The sequence below is a fragment of the Malaya genurostris genome, chromosome 2 (genome assembly GCF_030247185.1).
Source record: "Malaya genurostris strain Urasoe2022 chromosome 2, Malgen_1.1, whole genome shotgun sequence".
Classification (NCBI taxonomy): Eukaryota; Metazoa; Arthropoda; class Insecta; order Diptera; family Culicidae; genus Malaya; species Malaya genurostris.
This window is the reverse complement of record NC_080571.1, coordinates 270,070,764-270,096,251: the sequence shown is the minus strand read 5'-3', so window position 1 is coordinate 270,096,251 and position 25,488 is coordinate 270,070,764. Positions and strand designations below refer to the sequence as shown.

Genomic DNA, 25,488 nt, shown 5'->3' with positions numbered 1-25,488 from the left:
CTGGCAAAGCTTGTGATCTAGAAAAAAAATTGTTCAGCCACTTCCATTAACAAAGCGTTTTTATTGACTATCTAAAATTCCGCTGTTCGCCCTTTATTTTCTCCTTTCCCCACGGGCGGCACGCACATACCAACCCAGCCAACTAGAGGGCAAATTATTCTAGTAGATACATACGAGTGCAAGCAATAACCGGAATCCTAAACCGTGAAAGCAAAGGCCAGCCGGATCAGAAGCAAAATGTCGAAATGAAAAAATCGAGTCCTGCAGAAAATCGTTTTAATAGAGTTTGGAAATAACGTGCGGAGCTGATGCGCGAGCAATCATCAGCGAAAGTACATAAACCGAAAATAATCCTCCATTACGGATCCGAAGCCTGCCGCCTTCACCACCACCACACACCGACCTCTGTCCACATCGGCCGCGTTGCAGTACAGCCATTGTACCAAATACCATGTGCTTGCAATAATGGAGCAGCATACTGCAGCACATCGAAAGACCACAAAAAAACAAAAGGCTGTACGTTTCTGCATGACGGGGGATCTGCAACTTTTTTATCCATCGAGTACACCCAAATACCGAAATACACATACACACACACGCTCGCTCAAACGATAAACTTGCGTTCAGTTCACAACGACTCAATCATCGAGCTAAGGTTTATCGTTCAAAGGAATGATTGCGAAAGCCCACTCGTTTCTGATAGTTGTGCTGTGATTCCACCAACACCAATGCGAGCCAAGGAAAATATTGGCCAGTGCGCATGATCAGGTTTTCAAAAGAAAAACACGACGTCGGTAGGGTGGATATTTATTCGAGAAACTATTGACTAAATTTAATTATCATTAAACAAGAACTCCTACCCAATTATAATAGATTTGAAAAAGTCGAAATGCGTTGGTGAATTCCTAAAAAACAATGTTAGTTGTTAAACTCATAGTTTTTGTTCCAGAATCTCTAGGCAGCCGGTTACCAAAACAGAAGTATGCAATTATTTTAATTGATGATCAATTAGTCATAAACTGAAGTGCTATGATAATAATAAAATAAGACCAATAGTTAGTTTATTGGAATTTCTATTTAACTATTTTCGCATTTAATTAAGCTCTGAAACTACTCCCATCCTAGCAGTTACAAGAAAACTTTTGAACTTGTCTTGTCCTAAACTACTATCTAATATCTGGTTATCACAGTAGAGACCAGGACAGTTCAACTAAGCCAACCAAGAAAATTCAAATTTGCCCATTCGAAGGATCCGGGACCTACTCAGACTATATAATTTGTCTTTCTCCCGGATAGATTTCTAGTTGATTATACAAACACTAAGAAAAGAATTAAAACAGCATATTTGATAAGAAGATATGTGTGCTAGATCAATAAATAAATTACGCCTACTGACCAAAATGACCAAAGATGAATGATATATCGTCATATTCGAAAAAGAGACGAATGACGCGGACAAATTCGGTACTCCACCATCTAAACGAATTAGCATTAGAAATCTAAATTTAAAATTTAAATTAGTAAAAGATTAGTTTTAGTAAGTAAATTAGTAAGTGAAAAAAACTACAAACAACTAATCTGTGCGATATGGCGATACGTCAGCAACAAAGTTACCTTTAAACTTTTACTTAAACTTATACTTATGCTTATACTTTTTTAATTTCATTGGCACTTTGATTTCACTGTAAATAATTCACAAGTGTTAGATATTCAAATTTTTTTCGATATACTGATAATATTAGACTACAACAACAGAATATTATTCTCAACATTTGCTACTTAGCCATTGTAGACTAGCTGGCGCACCTTCTTGCGAACGTTCCTCATTAAATTCCGTACAGACTTCTTGGGGACAAGTTTTGACACTTTTTTCCAATCTTTTTCGAACTGTTGAATGGTTTCGGCTGCCGAGACATGTTTCCTAAGATGTGCCTTCGTTAATGCCCAAAATTCCTCAATTGGTCGAAGTTGTGGGCAATTTGGTGGATTCATGTCTTTTGGGACGAAAGTGACATTTTTGGTAGTATACCATTCTACCGTTGATTTCGAGTAGTGGCAAGAAACAAGATCTCGCCAGAAGACAACAGGATCCTTGTGGCTTCGAATCATGGGTAGAAGTCGTTTTTGTAAACATTCCTTGATGTATATTTCGCTGATCATTGAAGCTGTGGTGATGAAGGGTTTCGAAATCTTACCGCAGCTACAAATTGCTTGCCAGACCATAGATTTCTTATCAAATTTTTCGATTTCAATCGATGTCTCGGACTTGTTTAACACTTGCCCTTCTCGCACCGTATAATATTGTGGTCCCGGCAAGGATTTGTAATCGAGTTTCATGTATGTTTCGTCGTCCATGATTATGCAGTTCAAATTTCCAGCAAGAATCGTATTGTACAGGCCTGATCGATGCTTCTTGTTTCGGACTACGTTTTCGTTGTTTCTGCTTCTTATACGTTCGAAGATTCAAACGTTCTTTGGCACGAAGAACATTTGACTTCGAAGTGCCCACTTTTTTGGCCACAACCCGAACGGAAACCTCCTTCTTTTGCTTGAACGCCTTCAACATACGTTTATCCAACTGAAGGTTAGCAAGACCTTTTTTTCGATCCATTTTCGGTTAATCCTCACCGAACTTCCTGATTGCATTTCGCACGGCTTTTTCACTTACTCTTTTGCTATCTTTCTCAGTGACAGTCCGCGTTCTGTCCACCATTTGTACACAATTTTTTCGACGTTGTTTTGCTGGAAGTCCACGCATTTCGAAACAAACTTATGAAAACGAATAAACAACTGCACAAGTGGATAGAGAAGAGTGTAAACAACAGGACGCAGCCATAAAAATTGACAGATTCTGAACCATTGTGAAACGGCAGCGGTTTTTGGTTGCGTCCATATTTTCTGAGGCAGTCTTTATCATCAACTTGAAACATAACCTGTATTAACACAAAATGGTCGTAGAAGATTACGCTTCCCCTTCACTCAATATGTCCGCCATTTGCATTTATGACCGCTCCTAGACGACGCCTAAAGCTTTTGCAGACCTTGGCAGTATAATCTGATGGCATTTTTCTCTAACGCTTTGTTATGGACATCGGTAGAGAGATCAAATTCGAGTTGCATTTGCATTTGCAACCCTGCCGTAGATAGATGTAATCCAAGACAAAACATGATCCTTGAGAATTCCTAAATACACTTTCAGGCCTTCTTGGATAAAAACGGGGTCAATTTTTTGGTCATCGGAAGCATCCAATCCAAACACCATCACATCTGCTGGATGCTTGGTCCGAAACGTCAATTTGATGTTATCAGATGTTATCAGATGCCTTCTTCGAACTTATATACCAGTTGGAGAATGACGGTTGACATCTTCTTCAGATTACTGACCAGAGTGTTGCTTCGCTCCACTTCAATTATGTCAGTAATTAAATGTTTTTTAACTCGAGCTCTAGATTTTCCTTTTAAGTCATATTTCACAACTCTTCTTACGAGTTACTTTCACAACCCTAGCGTTCTCACAGATCGCTTCCGATCACTTCCTGGTTTTCTTGGTACTGTTGGGAGTCCAACATGAAATACAGTAGCCTTGACATGAAATACAGTAGCCCTTGAACATTTTACAAGAGCCATGATATCTGAAACTGACTTCTGGGCGTGAAGTATTCTAAGGATGTCATCCTTGTCGTACATTTTTCAAAAAATCTTCCTCAAATAAAAACAAATTCAAATATACCAATCCGTTCGTAAACAGTAACTGACACCTGGAGTAAAATTTTGTAAGTGAGTGAGTGACTTGAGCGGTAAGGTAGTATTAGTCTCAAAAATTTCTGACGGATACTATATTCCGATAAAGATCGATGCAATTTTAAATTGAATCGATTCGTGTTTATATTAGTTAGTGAGTTAGTATATAAGTTCCTATTCTTCCTTTCATATGACAATTTTCTCTGCAACAGAAATGACTGAATTGAGAAAATGACATCCTAACGGTAATAACCAAATCATGTGAATAATGAATATAAATTTCTACTATATTCCAATAAATAATTTGCATTTAAATAAAATATTTGTCTACTTGCCGAAATCAGCCAGCAAAGAAATACACTAACCAAACAGACGCTGGACGCGTGGTTCACATGCAGACACTGACTATGCAGCAAATTGTGACTGAGCATCTACACTAAAGTTTCTTTTTATCTTTGCATGAAAAGAGATAGCATAACCGCCTAATATTGAAAGGAGCTTTAGTGTATTTATAGAATCGGTAGTAGGTGCTAAATTTTTATCTAGTTGGAAGCCAGATCTTCCTACGCCAGGAGCGCTACTGAATGAATATGGAAGGTCAAAACCGCCAACTCATGTTTACATGTAACACGACTAATTTTGAATTTTTACATGCCAAAATGCTCACATCAGACACAACGTAATAACGGGAGAAAACAAACAAATAGTTTACCATGTAGCTTCGATGTGCAGATTTTAACGGTTGATGATCAACCAGGAACCGATAAGTTTATTTCTGAACCGATTTTAACATAACTAACCTTCAATGGAAAATGTAGTTAACCTGCTGTTAAATACTGTTTATTTTTCGCTCAGAATCCTGATTCATAATATACACTGGAACCTCAATTCACGCGCAGAGCCGGGGGTGCGTAAATTAAATTTCGCGTAAACAACGTAAATAAAACATCGTGTTATTTCAAATTTTTCGTGTACAAAAAGGTTTTTAAATTTCATTTGATTTTAGTGTGAATAACATGAACAATCCAACTACGTCCGATGTTTTAGCTCCTGAGGACTGTGACTCTGAGTATGTTCTGAAACTATGGAAATGCTTAAGAGATGTTCCAATATCCAAGAACTACTTAGAGCATTGTCCTTAGGGACTACACTGTGTCACAGTAAGAACTACAACGGCTTATACCCTGTTTGATTGTGGTTCATACTTTTAGAGCTACACATTGCTTACTTGTCTATTTATAGATGTTCCAGGTAGGTTTCCAGTCGTCTGAGAACTTCGGTGAAAACTGGTCTAAGATCTAGTCGAACATTCAGCAGTTTATGTATAATTTTTCAATGCTGTTCATAGTCGTAGTGCTTCAACTCTAGGTAGTTTTTGGATGGCCTAGAGCAATCACAATTGTCTTATTGATTGCATGTGCCATCACAAATATGGACCGAGAACGATAAGTTCATTTATGCACTTTATTACACAGGTCTAAATTTCAGGTAGTTTTTGGATGGATCATCGGTTTTGTTGGTACATCTTAAGGTCTTTTCTGAGGAGGTTTTTAATGTTCAAGTTCTTCTACAGATCTTAACACAGTATGTCAATTTCCTGTGACTAGTACTACAAGTACAAACCGTCCGCGTTCATTGAAAAGCAATTATATACAATATTTGCTTTCCAGATAATTCTTGGATGTCCATGATCTTATTTAGATTCTTTGACTCTAAACAATTCATTAATGTACATTTCACAATATTCAATTACATGAAGCATGTTAGATTGTTTTGTATATGTAAATAAATTGAGATTTCCTCTATTATGCAAAAACCTATTTTACGCGATCATGAAATAAAAAATCGCGTTATTTCAAATAAAACGCGTAAATTTTTATTTTCATACTGAGATCAAGGCTAAGGACTCTTTGAAAAGTCCCATAATTTATTGGAAGGGCATAATTATACTACCAGGTGGATTTAAACAAGTCTGAGTCCAGTTTAATGACTAACGCATTTTATGATTTACTGTATTATTCACCTTCCCTTCTAACCACCCTGGGACAACATCTATTCATGAAGTATCGCAAATGCACTTTTCATTCAGTTTCTTCATTTGAACTGCATGCACACTCCTTCGGAAAACGGTTGGCCAGTGTTAGTACGACAAATGCAGCTATCTGATATCATCAATCGGACTGCTTCATCTTCCTCTACCAGCGAAACAGTAGCGTACATATACACAATCCCCACAAACACACCCGCACACATCCGTGGGCGGAGCTTTCCTGGCAATAGCCACTCCCACCTTCATGGGGTGCCTCTGAACCGGTTTGTTTGAGCGTTCGCAGTCAATAGTAGGCATATACAGCAACAATAGCAACAACAGGCAAATCCCCTTCCTCGCTCTTTGGTTGGCTGGTTCACTTCGATGTGTTTGTCAGCTGCACGAACTGGTTTAGCGAGAATCTCCAACCTAAAGCAGACAGCTCGAAATTCTTCTGCTTCAGTTGATTTTTCGGTTTGGATACGCGCGGCGCGCTCAGGCTAACCACTGTGTGGACGACGCACCGATCGACGGACTGAGATTGTATTGTTATTTGTTTTTTGTTGTCAAAAAAGCCAAAGTGCAGTTCGCGGTGTAACCTTGCAGCATGGACTGCGGCGTCGTGACGTGACGTGTCGTCGTGCATTTCGAATTTTTACTGACTGATTCCTCGTGTGTCGAAGCTTGCACCGGTGGGCGCATGCAAAGTGACATCCGTGAATCGTTCCCATTTTCCCAGAAGAAAAACTATTACAGTGGAAGTGACATAGAATCGCCCCACTCGCGTGTTCCACATTGTAATGCAGCAAAAGTGCAGTGCCTACTAGACTCGAGAATTTGAACCATAAAACCACGCGAAGTTGAGTGATTGATTGTGTGTTTGACATTGAGCCAGGTGCTAAAGTACACGCTCTGGAAATATTTCAGCCTACGTACGTGCAGTTACTGTAACGTATTCGAACGTAAAATCAGTGATTTATGGTCAGTTATTTAAAGAGTTGTTTCCATTTGTTCTGTTCACAAAGGTTCAGACAGAGTCGAAATGGTGAATTTTCCAACACCCTGAATTGGTAGGATTTCTAGAAGAATCAGAAATTAGCAGCATCAACCCATTAGTTGCAAGTGATCTTGACAAAGTCAAAAAAAAACTTTCCATCGCACTGCAATGGACTCCCGGTCATCGATTGGTTCAGTGTTGTAGTGAATAGATTCAGCACTGTGCAATTAAATTTAGATTCGAAGCCGTGTGATTGAAGCTGTCACTGAACGTAACACTGCGCCTGTAATCGATCGGTAAACTCGAGCGTGATCGATTGCATAATACGGTTGCAATTTAGAATGTACCCGCTCCCTGTGACACTGCTCCGGTCGACGGTGCAGTTCGTGGTCCTCGCCCCCTCGTCCTCCGGCGAAGGTGGATCGTAAGCAATGCTAGAGAGATGCCACGAATTTCAATTAGTTCAGTCTCGTGGACGCACCATTTTGCTCAAAACTATCTGCGTGATTGGCGAGATCGCAAACATTTCAGAATACCCCAGCCGTGAGCAAGATTCATTCCGGCGGAGTGGATCATAACTCAATTAAGATAATTGGATTACGCTAGCAGCGATGTAAGCTAACCAAAAATGTCAAAAAGGTGACCAAGTGCTCTTTGCACGGACATGTTTTGAATAGTTAGCAGCAACATTTGGCGGTAACCGAGGAAACGGTGCTGCATTGCTGGTATGATCACATTCGATGACTAGATTAATGATACAGGTGTAACGGCAACGGAAACGAATCGTTCAGAAGCTAGTCATTGTATTCGATCTTGGTATGAGCGGTTTCTAAATCTTTGAGGAGAAATTCTTTCGAAAACATTTGTCAGCGATCACATCAACATTTAGATATTTTAGGATCGTCTAGGTGAAATACTTGACGCCGACAAAGCAGTCGAAGCATCTTTCAGTGCCCGAACACTCGAAGCGGGGACAAGTTGCCATGGTATTCAAAAACGGACATAGCTGGCATTAGATACTTAAAAGATTTCGCAAAATTATTGACTTCATCTAAAATACACTTCGTGTAAAACGAACCATTAGAAACCGAAATTTTCAAATCAATCACAATAATACATGTTCTTGCTTGCAAATTTGCGTGAACTGTGACGCTCCATTGATGTGCATCTTATAAGATGTAAAATCACAGGATTTTTTCTCAGTGTGTACCTCAATGGTATCAATTCGCACTGAATACAGCTCGGCAGCGGAATATTTTTGCACCAACATTAAACTGCTGATCCTTCGCAAAAAAAATAAGTAAAATGCACTGACCGGTGTTAAATATCGAGGAATAAATCTTAATAATCTTGATAATATTACGATATTATCTTGATTTGTAATAATTCTTTTTAGATTTCTAAGGCCTCCAATGAGGTTTGTTCATGACTCCAAAAATAGCATAGACAACTTATTCAGAAAACTTTAATTATCATTTACCAAAATTGAATATCGAATAATTGAATCTTTTGATCAATTTACATTACTTGAATGTTTCACATATCAACCTGGAAGTTTTCATGCGAACGGGAAGTCGACTTTTCTAAAACCAGTCCCGGGGGATGCTCGATATGTTCACCGTTTTAAATAGTTTTAATATATTAAAATTATTTTTCTTGTCTTCAAACGTACAACTATAGATGTGATAAAAGGAATTTCCCTGCCTTCTCCAGTTTCTTTACATTCAAATATTGAAAAAGGACCATATTTCCTCCCGTTTCATAGTTTCATACAGCCCTCTTGAACAGCTTCAGCGATTGTATCAAAGGGAACTCTTTGATGTTTCTAACTTTGCAAACTCTCTTCAAAGGGTACTCATTAGGGTGGGACAAAATGTTGATTTCAACTCCAAACCAAACTTTTCGTGTTCCTTTTCGGTCCCATAAGCACCTTGCAAAATTTTAGCTTGATCTGAGAAACTATACTTTCGCGCCCGAGGTTTCAAAATTTGTATGGGATTTAGTATGAAGAAATTCACTTTTTACAAAAAAAAATCGGCTGCAGATCAACCTATTAGCTCTTAAAATCAGTGCATGTATGATTTTCGTAGGAAATTTATCGAGGAGGAACACTTTCGAAGACCGCAAAACAATCCGACATTTGTAGAAAAAGTTATCAAAGGAAAACCGACACAAAGTCCAAACAATATCTCATTCCTCAATATATCTAGCATCACTGCTGCTAGTGGTGGTAATATGATTTAACTTTCTTATATTATGCTATAAAGGTTGATTTGAGTTGTTTGATGTCTTCACAAAAGTTTCTCACTCTATTATGAAGATTATTTTTAAGTGACAAGCCATGTTCCAAGACTCACTGTAAAGACACAAAAAAGTCTAACTTTTCGATTTGAAGAAATAGGTTTTTGGAGTCTACAATATTTTCGAAAAATTCAAATCCAATAACTTTGGCGATTATACAAACTCTCTATCTCTTGTAGTTTAGAAAATACAGACAATACTATTTTATGCAAACAAAAACATAATTGACATAGATATTTGCGTCTTTACAGTAAGGTTTGGAGCATGGTTTGTCACTTAAAAAGACTCTTCATTTTAAGCTGAGTAACTATCGTCAAGACATCAAACAACTCAGATCAACCGTTATAGCATAATAAAAAAAACTAAATCATATCACCATCATTAGCAGCAGTGGTGCTAGATATATTAAAGAATGAGCCATCGTTCGGACCATGTGTTGGTTTTCCTTTGATAACTTTTTCTACAAATGTCGGATTGTTTTGAAGTCTGAAGTTTTTCTTCCTCGATAAATTTCCTATAAAAATAACATACGCACTGATTTTTAGAGCTCATATGCTGATCTCTAGCCGATTTTTTTGTAAGCAATGAATTTCTCCATACTAAATCCCATACAAACTTTAAACCTCGGGCGCTAAAATATAGTTTCTTCGATCGAGCTAAAATTTATCATGGTGCTTATGGGACCCAAAAGGAACACAAAAAGTTTAGTGGAGCTGAAATCAATATTTTGTCCCACCCTAGTACTCATCTATAATTAGAAGCTAATTGCTAATTCGACATAAAAAGTAACAAATTCTTTGAATCAGGATAATTTTTTTTTTTTTGATATTCTTTTCATTAAAAACAATATACATCGAAAATGGCATTGAATCCATTCAATACTACTTAGTTCATGATGAAATTCATAAATCCAATAAAAAGCAATTATTAATTTAATTTGGGATGTAAATAAACTCTTTTGCAAGAATCTGACAGTTCAGTAGTGATTTTCTTCATTATCAGAAGAAACCTTGCTCAAGAAAATGACTTGTTTTGACAGAGCAATAGTTATCTCAAAAAAGCAATATCTTGCACAAAAGTTCGAAGTTTGAAAGCTTCTGATGCGATCACTTCAGTGAATTTGGATTAAACTCAAGGTTTTATTCAAAAAGTTGTTTGTAAACTCGAAGCCCTAGAAGATAAATTTCTTAACAACGCAACGGGTTTTAAATGATTTGGACGAATTTGACTAGCTTCTCTTTCAGTCGAGAAATATTGTGGCATCGTGATTGATGTGAATATATAACTTGTGTGAATTTATATGAAGAAGACGTTAACAAACCGAAATGCGCTTGAGACTGCACCTAGTTTTTCAAACTCATTATGCGTGTATAAAATATCTAATTTTAAATTTTCAATCTAATTTGAATTGTTTTTCAAATTATATTTAAGTCAATTCATTGTGCTAACTGCTGTCAAACCGTTTGTTTGAATCCAGTTTTAAACCTAGTTTTAACGTTGTTGAACTGAAAATCGAGTCAGTTTCGAATCTGGTTTTTATATCAGGTTTTCTCAAACCCCCGTTGCTCAGTGCGAAATCAACACAGTTTCATGAAAAGTGTTTGTTTGATGAAACTACCCTGGTTCAGTTTTAGTTTTCTCAAGCGAAAACGACATTAAAGAAGTCCATCGTGCTGTCGCAATACCGGTATAAACATTTCTCGACTGTGAGAGCAGCTAGCCGAATTCGGTCAAAATTGTTCAAACTCGTTGTATGTACAATGCATTGCGCAATATTTTTTCTTCTAGAGTTTCGAATTTACAGATTAATTTTTGAATGAAACCTTGGGCTTTTTGTCCGCAGCTGCAAATAGATTGCCGAATTAAAATTTTTCATCGAACACAATAATAGAAACAAATTTGCATCTATTGGAAACATTTCCTCATGCTGCGACCACAGGGAACTTTTACTCGGAAAACTAATCACAGTTCTTCTGTGTATAGGTTTCGTTGTCCATCCTTAGTATCTCATGAAAACCTTTCTATCAAACTAGTGTTGAACTCATGTTAAGGAAATTCGGTTCGGTTTCAGTGTCTGGTTTGAGTTTCTGACACGGCAAAAGTGCCGTACTATGCATAGACTATGTTCTTATTGGAATTGTATTTTTCGACCATTGAATTGAGTTCTGGGTATACTCCAATTGTCCTCAATTTCTAACAACACTGCTACTGAACATACCTTTTACTATTTTGATCCTTCCGAATGATATTTTTTGATCACAGCAATACTTTTAAATATTATGCAATGTAGATTTAGCAGAATTCAAATAGATCGTCAGTTTTAACCTAATAACCAGTTTTAACGTCAGTATCCAACATTATCATTCTTTCAACGCTTTCAAATCTCAATTAAACTTGACATAACTTTAACCAGAAAAAATAGGATAGATTTTCAAACAATCAAATGAAACACCAGAAGCACTGCACGGTAGAAGCGTAGAAAAAGAGCAATGCGTCTGAATTTCATTTGATGATAAACCCAAACCAGTTTTGACTATAGTCATTGAAATTAAATCAAACTAGTGAATCAGCCAGTGAGCAATGAGATGCGATGCGTGAGTGACGTTAGATGGACTAAAGCATGGCGATATACTCTTCAATTTGTTGCTCAATCTAGTACTCGAAGAGATGCTATGCGGAGAAACGAAATCAACATTAATGAATCTCGCATGCCTCCTGGAAGTCATATCGATATTGTTGATGTTGATCATAGAGCCGTGGAAGACTCCTTCGTACCATTTGAGACGAAAGCTTCGTGACCACAAACTGTACCGGGACGAAGTAGTTTGGCGTTGCGAGAAAACGAGTTAGATTACAGTGGGCTGGAAATGAAGCACGAATCTTGAGGTGGTCTTCGAATTTGGGATTGATCAAACACACTCACTGAAAGTGAAAGATTAAATCCACACTTTTTTTACGTTAGATGTGCTGAACAAAGCTTAAAATTTTTACGCATTTTTAATGAAAGCATCCAATCCGAAAGCTTAATATTCGTTATTTTTTACTGTCTCATTCGTAAATGATCGCATCCAAAACAAACGGAGTGAGGCGAATCTTTTTCGTCTCTTACTTCAACAAAAGGGAGTATCAATGTCAACGTCACTTGCTCCTCGTACGACAAGACTAAGCCAAAATAGAGTCTGCAGGGAGAATCAGTCAAATTTCAATTCCCATTATCTCATTGATAAAATGAAAATCTGTGGAGTTTGGTTATAAAGAGTGTCCAAAATATGATAAATCCAAATATTTACTCTCTAGAACCCCTATTGAAAACAAAACTACTATAGATACGAGCATCATCTGGTTAAAATCGTTGTCAATTTTCGATTCTCAATTCTGTCGTTATCGATTCTCAAGGCCTCTTTTGAATATCGACACTGCACAGTATACAATTTTCACTGAAACCCGAAAATGACTGAAAGAGTAAATGAAAGATAGAACACAATTTTGAAACTACTGTTCACGTTCTCATAATTTGCAAGCGGAACTGAGAGCGACATTTATTTTTCTTTATTTTCGTCCATTTTGAGTTCTGGTGCAAATAGAAAGAGAGACGAAGGACCACCAAGTGCCACATGGGAGAATAAATAAAATCTTTAATACTTGTTAAAATCCCGCTTTTCAAAAAAAGATCAGTACGTTCTATTCAAATGTTTTACTTCGACGGGCTGCAAACGATCATAATGATACTTGAGCTTTAAGTGTGTTTAAACTTCGTTTACTGTAAAGAAACATTTTTGTAACGTTATATTTTACAACGATGTATCGCTTTTTAAAAAAAAACTACGGGCGTTGAATGTCCTTCTAATTTTAACCTGAACAGTGTCAAATATGTTTTGAATGCTCACTATTTTAGTTGACGTTTCCTAATTAACGTACCTGAAGATGCATTTTGTTACATACATTTTGTTTTTTGGTTCATTTGATACAATCAATGGTCAAAACATATCAGAAGTGAACGAAGCTTAAGTTCATATACATTATTCATGCTACTGTACCATGAAAAATTGACTGTTTTCTCTAAATATGAGCTAATTTCAATAAAATCGTTTTCATTTCTTATGCTTGGAAAAACTCAACTATTGATTGTAAATAAAACACTACGCTGGTACGCGCTTTTGAACGTTGTGAACGTAGTTTAACATATTGCTGAATAAAATCAGTGTACTGTAATATTGGCTACAATTCACAATTTCATTCGAAGTATTCGCAATTTCTAAAGTTTCATATTAGATTTGACAGGTCGTTTGCTCCATTGGAAAGAATGTTTCTTACAAACCAACTACTGCCATCACTTTTCCTATACACTCAGGTGCAGGTGCGTAAACAGAAAAAAATTTCGGGAGGTGTTTTCATAATATAGGGGAGACCGGGGCAAACACCTTTTAGAAACTGAAAAAAACATCATTCAAACTTACTTAATTTTTACCCAAGTCATCTCTACCATGTCATCTCCAAGCACGTTTTCAAAGTAAATCCATGTCTGGTCTAGCCCCTGTCTCTCCTAATAATTTCTTGAGTTTGGAGAGGGGGCGGTTTTTAACCCCCAAAACCTCCCCTGTATACGCGCCTGCTCAGTTCCAACACTACAAAAAGTGTAGGTTTCTGGAAACAACAGGCATAACATGATGTAATCGAATCTTTTAAATCTGTCACTTATCATATCGATATTACTATGACCTTGTTCCATGAAACAGAGGCAAAGTTTTTAGACCCAGTCGTAGATCAAATGCCCAATGGAACTTACATATATTAATAAGGTTAATAAGTAACTCTACTCTTAGTACTAATAAAGTAGTACATAGTACTAATATCCGAGACCTGAAAACTAGTCGAAGATTTTCCTTAACCCTAATGAATTTTTCAATGGGCTTTCGTTCATCCCAGATTTTCATTCAAACATCAACAGTTTGATTTTCATTCAAACACCAGCAGTTCGACGCTGTTGCCGTGATGATTGCTTCACGTACTAACGATGCGTCTGCGGCAAGCCTCTGCTCCCCAGTGGTGGGGACTCCTGCTAATTAGTATTCCGCTCCAGTCGCGGCCCGATTTCCGTTAAACTCTGAAACGCAGCACCAGCTGCACTGGTCTGTACCAGAAAACAGCACCGGGCCTACATAACGTGTAATCGATGTAATAACCCCGACGCGTTGTGGCCCGTAACAAGTGCCGGGTCTTGCGAGGAGTTGCTGTCTGAAAATTGTTTTTCCCGCGTGTCGATTGTCGTTTTTATTTTCCTTCTGCTCCGCTGTCTTTAGGAAGCACAAATGAAAATGAAACAATTTCTTTCACCGAGATTTAAACCACCGAGACGATGCAAAAAAAAAGTTACCGGGGAGGGACGCGAGAAACGAGGAAACACGATTACGGTTTCTAATTAGCATATACAATTTTATGTGAGTTTAATTGTTCTAAAGCATATACATACTTGCGGGGCACTAACGTGTAGCCAACGGAGTGTTGTGTTAGGTCGTCATCTTGATTCTGTCTTGCTAATTATAATGGACACGATAATGAGTGTTTCAGAATGACTATAATTTTTTTGCAAGTGGAAACAACATCTTCAAACAACAATGGAAAACGTTCTACTGAATAGCTTTATTGGTTTTAGGTTCCGTGAATCTGCCGGATAAGGACTCTTTGTCGGAAGCAAGAACCCCAGGGAAACCTCTTGACAGTGAGCAAAAAGTGTTAAAATTAATCTTTTCGCATTAAGAGCAACAACAACAAAAAGTTTAAAAGTGCTTCATTAATCAACTGAATAATATGAAGTTGTGAGAACACGCGTGATTTGCCGAGCAACAGCACACACCGTGAAGTGAAAACCCGGCCAAGGAAAACGAAAACCACCGAGCTGGCCAAGCAAACCGGCAAACCAAGAATCCCTTGTCGGACGGGAGAACGCGAGAGATACGAATTGAAATTTTAAATCAGAACTCGTTTTTCAAACTTACATTTTCCGTTCCCCCTTCCCACGGAGGTGAGCCAAGAAGCTGCTGAAAAGTGTGAATAAATGAAACCGTTGATAGGCTTTAAATGATTTGAAGACCCCTAGGCAGTGACAGCTGTTGAAAAGTGCGAAATAGTGTTGTGCTGAGAAACGAAAATAAAAAGTTCGTTGCTAATTAGTATTTAGTACCGCACGGTGTCCACGGTGCTCTGTTCGTTCGACAGAGGCAGTCCGACTGGTAAGACTGCCAACAAAACCTGCGACCGACTGACTGCCTGTTCAGCTCGGTTGCTCGGTTCGTTCGGTTCGCGACAATGGCAGTGTCCTGCCCGGAAGTTATGTACGGAGCATACTACCCATACCTGTACGGCCGAGCCGGACCCAGTCGACCCTTCTACCAGTATGAACGGGTAAGTGTTGCCCCATTAGTAAGCATTGTGCAATGAAATAAGCAAACTGAATTTTAAAAAAATCCAATCAATCGTAGATTTACACACTCATTGAAAATGGATAAATTCAAGACCCTCAAATCGTATTGACAAGTTATAGAACGAAGCATTGTTTATTCTCTAAAACAAATAAGACATACACTCATCAATCGTCGAAGGTCTCGGAAATTCGTTGTAGCAAACGCTGTTTAAGTTTCTCCTGCAGTGCATCCCACTTCGCCATTCGTTGCATGACCTTTGGCATCAGCTCGAGCCGCTTGAAAAAGTTCGTTTCGGGACCATCACGCTGCTGCACTTGGGTCTCGAAATCGTACTCCGGTTCGTAGCCTAATGTGCGCAAAAAGTGATCGAACTGCACCGCACAGTAATTACGGAAAGTCGTATCAACCTGCAGATTCTTTCGCTCGGCTTCGGTCATGATGGCATCCTCACCGAATGCCATTTTAAAGATCTTATCTAATTTTGTTACCACCGGAGATTCAACCACTTCCGGGACGGGTTTTTTCTTGAGTCGAGATCTGGGCAGCTTCCCAGTTCTCGGAGGACGAACGTACGGCGGTGCCAGGCTGCGTTTCAACTGAATGGCCATCAGATTATGTCGATGGTCCAACTCAGCGGCACGTTGAGCTATGCGTAGCTCTCGCTTACGCCGAAGTCGAACCTGCCGCTCGACGGAGTGCAGCAACTTTGGTGGAAGTTTGTCAAAATCTGCCCATAGCTGAGTGAACACATCGAAAATGTAGATGAAGCTTTCGGTGGCAGAAAATCTCAAGGCGTTCTCGCGTTGTTCCGGTGGCAGAAGCTCTTTGTAAACCACATACACAAGCGTTTCAATTGATCTGGCTTTTTCATTTGCCACACAAGCCCGCAGTGGCTCCCCGGAAAGATCGATGAACAACTGCTTCAAGTGATTCGCACGTTTCTCACATCTATTCGTTTTCTGTACCACATCTTCAATTGAGTATCGCAGGTTTGCGATTGTTCTTTCATAGAATATCTTCACATCCTGCACTTCCTTTTCGGCCTCCACCTTTACCCAATTCAGCAAATTCAGTCTACTAATCAGAGTCATTAAATTAACATCCAATTCGGCAATCCCCTGCATTAAACTGGCACTATCTTCGAACGCCGGATAAACTGGTTTTTCTTTTTCGACATATTCTTTTTCGAAGAATTCCTTCACAGCCCAGATATCGTTAGTGCCGTCCAAATTCCGAATATTGGCAGTGTCACGTTTCGCTATTGATTCCGGATACCCTTCAAGTTTGCCTTCCTCGTCCCTATGGATCCAGTCATACTCCTCGCGCCACTGTTTTGGCATGATCAAGTACAGGAAATTTTGATACTTCAATCGCCTAGTCCATACACTCTCCAGTTGTATAACTTGGTTCCACAGTGCGACCATCTGCTGCTGACAGTCACGATACCGCGCTTCACATCGAGCGGTTTCTTCGTAGCACGGTTTTACCTTGTCCAACACTCGCATAGATGCGCTAAATCCTTGCTGTCGAATCTCACGTAATGCTTGCGTCAATTCCGCACAACGCTCGTGCAGGTCCTTGTGGTGCTGTTTTTCCACTTTCTCGACGTCGGTTTTCTGCAACAGATACTCCTTTCGGTAGAAAGTCTCGAACTGTCTTCTGGAATCATCACGCAGCTTATGAATGGCATCAACTCGCATAAAATTGCGAATCCGAGGTCGGTACGTAATTTCATTCCGATAATGAGCATCCAACTGAGTAGCCAACTTCGAGTGATGCTTCTGTTTTGCTCCTAGAGTCTCCTTTTCGAAAGGAACATCCTTCACCAGCAACCGTTTACGCATCCCTTCTCTGGCTCGTGTTCTATGGGTATGGAATCGATCTTTCGCTTGCGCGGAGCTAGCCATTTCCACCGGAGTTCCAACGGCATACGGATTCTCATGGGGGAGTTCGTTTCCTGCCGAAATCTGTACTACCGGCGAGGGTTTTGGTTCAGGTTCAGGATCGGAAATCCCACCAGCCAGTCCAAGGCGAAACCACTCAAATGAAACTTTCTTGCCATCGAGTATCAGATAACTTCCACTTTCTTCGCTCAAACTATGATATGAAGGCATCGATTCCGCTTCCTGATCCTGGGTATCGCATTTACGCCAGTCATGTTTTAGATTTCCGAAAAAACGATCCTCCAAAATAGCCAGAAATTTGGTCTTCAATAATTCAAACTTTTCGGAGATTTCGTCGATTGTTAGATCTTTACTTGTTGAGGCTGTTTCCTCGGATGATGACATGATGATCTATGGATAAAAAAAAACTAGCTTGCAGAAACAAGTTTATAACCATGGCTATCTTTGATTGAGCACTTCAATAGAAATTCAATAGAAATTCATTTACATCGGCTTTGCCAGAACAGGACATAACCTCACAAAAATTATGTTTGTCAAGGCCATCGTCCAAGTACCATGCGCGCGGAATTTTCGATGGAAATTTTGAAAAATTTGACAAAACCAAAAACATACAGAAATTTGAAATACTTTTATGGTTGAATCGACGATGTTGAGTATTATTGAAAAAAAAAACGCGGATTGTAACGAAAAGTAATTTTTGACGCCTGCCACCATGTAGTGAAGAGTAAGACATTTTTAATGCTTTAACCTCCAACGCTCAAGGGGAATATTTTCCCCTTCTTTAAAATAGTTATAGAATCTATAACAATTATTATAAAATAGATGTTTTTTTACTGAATGTTAAAAAAACTTATTTCAAAGGCGACAAATGTGTTTCTGAACGAATAAAAAAAAGAACTGTCAATCTTTAGTGCACTGAAAAAGTTTGTGCAAAACGACGTATAGAAAATAGAATATGTTATGTGCCACGTCCACTACACTACCACTACCATAACTAACTATTTATTTTATTATTCTGATAATTAAAGCAATTAAAGCAATAAATTAAATTACGATATAATAAACCCAACTCTTCGTTTATTTATTTCTGAGGATCATTGGGAAAAATATTTCCCTTGAAATTGTAGGAAACCATATTTTTCTGATGATATTCTTTAACTTTACACCCACAATAGCTAAAATATTGTGTTATACTGACATATTTCGTCCTGGACATCTTATGGTCGTGGAAGGGTTAATGCAGGACCAGACTGACTTCTTCTTCGTTTTCAAAAAAAAGATAATAAGATTGATGAAAATTTTAAAAATGATTATTTTTTTGTTATTAATTTCTGATGTTCTATAAACTAAACTATCAAACAAATACCAACAAAGAAAATTATCCAAAGATCTGCTGCTCGTCTTATATTCTATATATCCTATATCTTTTGGATTTTATTCTTTCATTGTATCATTCAGTGATTGTAGAATAAAGTTTTTGCATTTACATGAGTTAAAAAGAAACAAAAAATTAATCTAATTGAAATAAGTAATTTAAAAAGATTATGTATGTATGTATGTATGTATGTATGTATGTATGTATGTATGTATGTATGTATGTATGTATGTATGTATGTATGTATGTATGTATGTATGTATGTATGTATGTATGTATGTATGTATGTATGTATGTATGTATGTATGTATGTATGTATGTATGTATGTATGTATGTATGTATGTATGTATGTATGTATGTATGTATGTATGTATGTATGTATGTATGTATGTATGTATGTATGTATGTATGTATGTATGTATGTATGTATGTATGTATGTATGTATGTATGTATGTATGTATGTATGTATGTATGTATGTATGTATGTATGTATGTATGTATGTATGTATGTATGTATGTATGTATGTATGTATGTATGTATGTATGTATGTATGTATGTATGTATGTATGTATGTATGTATGTATGTATGTATGTATGTATGTATGTATGTATGTATGTATGTATGTATGTATGTATGTATGTATGTATGTATGTATGTATGTATGTATGTATGTATGTATGTATGTATGTATGTATGTATGTATGTATGTATGTATGTATGTATGTATGTATGTATGTATGTATGTATGTATGTATGTATGTATGTATGTATGTATGTACGTATGTATTCTAATCTAAATTCAAAATACCGCTGTGTGAAAGAACCAAAAGGAGGTGGGCGGTGTCGTAGGCCAAGTGACCTACATAAAAAACCGCGGGATACAGAGAATCTCCTTCCAACAATACGATCCAATAGATTGAATAATGATTTTTTCATAACTTGCCAGGCTTTCCATGAGGTTTGTTGAAGAAGGACGCGTCAAATATTTTACAACCGTTGGAGAAAAATCTACCAACACTCCTTAACTCAGATTGGAAAGAAATCCAACTGTACTACTAATACCCACGATACTAGCAACACTTCTTACAAACACCCTGTAGTAATATAAATTTCAACATCTTGTGCTTGCTTATGTCATTTTCAATCCATCATGAGCTGATTGAAGCTAGCTCGAAAAGTGGAATAACAGTTGTCAGTAGGTTCTGTCCTAGGTAAAGATAAGTCAACAGTTTAGTAGTCAGTTCGGTTTCATATCTCATCCAAGTCAGCCGATAAACCAAAACCGCTTACGTTCAGGACAGAAGAAACCAAGTACAGTATTGTGTAGTGAACAATAGAACGATCTCGAAATGAGTGAACCAAACGAACAAAAGCTACCGCCGGTACGAAAGAATACACTTGTTGTTGACTTTAGACAGCGCAAAATTCGACCTTCGATACGAGAACTTGAAGGTTTGCTTAAGGAGCAAATGCATCTTGACATTAAACGTGTGCATTTACTTCAATGCAATAAGACCAATAATGTTGTTTATATCCAGTTCTATAAAGAGTTGGATGTAATTCAATTCGCTAAAGACAATAATAATGTGCACTATGTGGAGCATGAAAATATCAAATACAACATTCCAGTATATATGGAAGATAGTGCTATAGAAGTGCGTGTGCGTGATCTTCCCTCAAGCGTCATCGATCCTTATATTCGCAAAACCATGTCCCAATACGGAGAGATTCTCTCTATTGAAAAAGAAAAGTTCCCCGGTTATCTAAATGGCGTACGTTTGTTACGCATGCGCTTGACGAGGCCTATACCTTCTTATGTGACATTCGGTCAGGTTACAAGAATCCCGTGCAAATCACTTGTTACCTATGACAATCAGATGGCCACATGTCAATATAGCCGAAAAGCTGTTCGTTAGCCATGTGATAAACTGGATAAGGAGACAACTTCACCAAAGGACAACGGTGCGTCCTTCACACCAACCCCAAGCAACCTCTGTGACAGTCACCAACAACAATGAAGCATCCCCTTCAACGAAACCATCCAACGTATCCCCTATAGAACAAAGTACACCAGCTGCAATTAACAGCTTACCATCCAACCAACCAGCAACTGCAAACAATGTACAACAAGGCGCATCTACAGCAACTAGCAACGAAATCAACAACAATACCACGGCAATGGATGACGAGACGAACCACGAACAAACTGCCCCTCAATCCTCGCAGGAGGAAAATGGAAGCTCCTCTCCCCCTATAAAAAGGGTGACAACGAAATCCAAACTCAGCTAAATCGGCCACGTAAAGCTTGTACGCAAATAGGCCTCAATAAAATATCTTTTAAATAAAAAAACCGTTTAGTATTACATTGCTTCCTTGCGGAAGTATGATAGCAGGCTTTCAAACAACAGGCAGTGTAATAATGTTGTGGTGAAACTGCGTCTTTTTGCCTTTCTCATATAGGCTATATGTGGCCCGGGTTGGTGGTTCAATGCATAGGGCGCTGGTCTTACAAGCCAGTTGTCGTATGTTCGAGCCCCGACCTGAAAGGATTCTTAGTGTCAGTAGGATCCATAGTACTAGCCATGCAATGATTCTGTACACTAAGAATCGGCTGCGAAGTCTGTTGAAACAGAAAGGCCGAATTCCACTAAAGAAATGTAATGCCAGGACTTTGCTTTATATAGGCTATACGTACAATCACTGTAAAAACAACTTTTGCACCGAGGCCCGGAAGGCCGAATGTCATGTATCATTCGATTCAGCTCGACGAACTGAGCAAGTGTCTGTGTGCATATGTATGTGTGTGTGACAAATATTGTTACTCACTTTTCTCGAAGATGGCTGAACTGTTTCCTCGATCTTAGATTCAAATGAAAGGTCTTCTAGTCCCACACAAAGTTTCTGAATTTCATTTGGTTCCGACCTCTGGTTCCGGAATTACAGGGTGATATACACCAATAAAGTGAAAATAAGCTGACTCACTTTTTTCAGAGATAACTCAACCGATTTTCACCATCTTCGAATCTACTGAAAGATCTAAAGATGCCATTAGAATATTCCAATTTTCATTCGGATCAAACCCCTGGTTCCGGATGTAGGGTACTATGTGTAAAAATGTCAATTTAATTGAATATTTTTTCAGGTGCTACCTCTTTATATTGGCTAGTGATTTTTTCTATTTTGCAGACCATGATAGTTTGTAACCAAATAAATCATTGATAGTCCCATAAACGATTTGCTGAATTTCATCCAAGTCCAACTACCGATAATTTTTTTTTTTAATTCAAATCGCCATAGAGAATCTTTCAAAAAAATGGTAGGTCTTATTAGTCTAGGGTTGAATAAACCGAATGTCACTATACCGATATCCAGCTTTCGGTTCCGAAAGTACATCACTTCACTTTCTCGCATATGATTGAATATATTTTCACTAACTTAAAACTTTTTTAAATTGTAGTATTTATTGCTATTGAATAATATGAAAAAGGCATCATTACACCCCAAGTAGCATGTTAAGTTGCTGTCCTGTATTTTTCAACTGATTGTGCAATTTATCAAGTTAGTTTATATTACTATTCTAGTAACTGTTGTGTGATGGAAAAAGTGCAATTTTTCTGAGTTGTGCAACATATCTTTAAGTTCTCCCGTTATTACGTCGATCCCATCATCAAGGTAGTAATACAATCAGCGAAAAAACTATTGTGGAACTCGTGAAAACTACTACGTAATGTAAACATGAAATAAAATGACCGACTTTTGTTATGCGCACTATAGGTATTATTTTGGTAAGCCCGTGTGCTGTAGTTGCAAAAACAAGTTGCTCGTGCGGTAATATATAACTATGAGAGTAACTACGATGAAATTAACTTTTCGCTCAATATCAAGTGATGTCAGGTCTGCCCATTTTTTTCGCGAGATGAAAACCGAATACAAATTATCTGTTTGATTTTTTGTTATCATTGAGTAATGCTGTATTTTTGCAACTTTTATGATAATATTCTCATGTCTGAAAGTTTATCGTTCATTTCAAACAGATGAATCTTACACAAAATTTTCACATGTTATGAATTTTATGTCATTGTTTTTTTCTGAACCTAAAAAAAACTGCACACACCGACCCAAAAATTGATGAGGCAGATAAAACTTTGCGGACTCAGCAGAAAAATATTTTAAGCGACAAGTTTCTCAATTCGGCTTATCTTTTGTTGCCTTGCGGAGATCATCATCATCATTCAGTCAATTTTTTCTCCACAAGAGATTTATAACAATTTCGACGTATATTGTGTCCGATGCAATTATGACAGCCATTTGGAATTTTTTCCATAAGTTGCATAATTGATATAGTTACCCCGTATTGTATGACGATGTGAAAATTTTTGCAGAGCTTCTATAACTGCTATTGAAATATAAACAAGATGTTATAACTATGTTAGACTATTTCACTTTCTGAGAGTTGCTATTTTTGTTATTATATCTACCAACGAGACCAGACGTTTATCAACATTTGTTACGAAAATAGCTTTTTTGTTATAAATTCATTTTGCTTTCAGATCGTATTCGCTTCCGGACTTATTGACATCAAATATATTTTAAAATACTATTTAACTGAAACAATTATTTATGAAAATACTAAAAGTAATCATTTAAGGAGAAAGACACTTTTAAAGCGTAAGGGTAATGCTAACAATGTGTGTGTAAAAACAAGTTCCGTAGTCTTTTTCCAGATTTAATCAAATAAAATTAGCTCATAGTTTACAATGAAACAAATCAGCCGTTTCTGTTTTGAATTGTAATTTAGGCAAAGTGGAAATGTTTAACTGAAAACTGCTTGTGAGAAATATTTTGATTTAAGTTTCCTTGCACCAACACACTCAATGCGCAACTAACGCATTCCAATATGGGTTTCCTCTAGCAGATTTTGTAGTAAAATAAAGCTTTACATGTATTTTATTATTACATTCTAATTTACATTTTAACATCGATATCATTGAATTACATGTCGTGTAAATTTCATTTATTTTTGTGTACTGACAGGGTAAGGGCTTCCTATTTCATCTCGTTTGTAAGGACGTTGCCTCAATACCCCGGTTTAGCCACTAAAATCACTATAAATATTTCATATTTCTGCTTCATTCGCCTTGCTCCACATTGAGAATGGATTCACATTTCTTCAAAATTAAACTAATATTTATAAAACAGCTAAAAACACTTATGATGTGTTCACTACTCTGCTCCTAATTTCATCTCAATGGATTTTTATCCATCCTATCGTTGGTCCTTTACTCATCCTATAAATTAGCAATGGCGACAGCAATGAAAACAAAATATTGCACTATTACACTCACAGAGAAATGTCAGAATTCTTCTTAAAAACGTCCTAATGCCAACTAAGAGACAACACACGACATTTTTAGAACCAGTTTGGAATCATTTCGACGTTTAAAAATTCTTCGGTCATTTTCGTTACCTTTCGTTTTAATTTTAAAATTTAACTGTAATTTTAATTTGGTGAAGTTTAAATAAAAACAAAAAAGGAATTAGTACTATTTAGGCATTAGCCCTTCTAAAAAAAAGGCAGAGTCAGAGATGCCATTTATACAGATTTATCTGTATTATCTAGATTTTTGCGTTCGCATACTGATTTAAATCAAAGTATAGATTTTATACAGATTCCTAAATTTAATACAGATTTAATACAGATTAATACAGATTTCATAAAAAGTGAGAAGTAAAAAAATAGACTTTTCTCCCTGAGTATCTATTAGTATTTGATTGCAGTGATTCATTAAAAGTTTATTAATCAACGGACAAATCACATGTTAAAATGGAAATCTTTTGAGCAGTTAATCGATGATGAACACTGACAAACATTTATATTAAAATTTTAAACCAATTTGACTTTTTATGCAAAGCAAGACATATTTTCTATGAAAATATCTGGCATCTCTGTGCACAGCCGATGAAACACGCACACTTCACAGCGTTATGTTGACATATAGCGGAATGAAACCAGTGCTACTAGATTCGCCACAATGGTTATTTCATTAGTATTTAACACGCCCTTTCTGGTAATATTCGAAGCCGAAACAGTTTTATTGAAATATTAAAATCAATAATATAATTAAACTAATGTTACGGATACCAAAAACATATTTTTTTGTGATAATTTGAAAAAGAAAATAAATTTTTATTTTGTAACATTTTGAGAAAACTTGGCAAGTGAACATTACTAATTATAAAGTCATCCAGCATTCAATAGTAGTGTAATTGGGCGAAATAGTGACCATGTTTTGAGACGAATCGTTTAGTAGATATTCAGAAACATGACGAACTGTAAATTTTGAGACGAAAATGTGTCCTAAATCGAAAAGTGAGTTTGTTTTGAATGAAAAAAAACGATCACCGATGAATTTAAAACCATTTCTTCCGAAGGGAAAGTGTGACAATAGCCTAAATATTCATTTTTAAACATTTCACAGTTTGGTTCAAGTACGTTATAAGATATTATTCATGTTCAAAGTAATGAGGTGATGGGATGAGATGGAAATATGAGTTCAGATGAAATAGGGAACCGTTTTCCTACCAAGAATCCTGCGAATGGTACACAAATCGATGCGAATAGTACACAAAGCAAATCTTCCAATTCGCTAGTGCATTGATGTCCAATATCAAATCGATATTTGGCTCTCCAAAGAATCGAGTTGTTGAATTACAA

At 37.2% G+C, this 25,488-nt stretch overlaps 1 protein-coding gene across 6 annotated transcripts in view; it reads left to right on the top strand.

The window, feature by feature from the left end:
- The first annotated feature begins 6,225 nt into the window (after positions 1-6,225).
- Positions 6,226-25,488, top strand: part of LOC131429991 (protein vestigial) — a 102,026-nt gene continuing 82,763 nt past the window's right edge. For 2 of the 6 annotated variants that reach the window (XM_058594590.1, XM_058594584.1), the window contains exons 1-2: positions 6,226-6,751; positions 14,722-15,470. In XM_058594590.1, coding sequence (XP_058450573.1) covers positions 15,375-15,470 — 96 coding nt within the window. In that variant the 5' untranslated portion in view covers positions 6,226-6,751; positions 14,722-15,374. The remainder of the gene's footprint in view (positions 6,752-14,721; positions 15,471-25,488) is intronic. The other 4 variants (XM_058594585.1, XM_058594588.1, XM_058594587.1 and 1 more) reach the window with 4 other exon arrangements.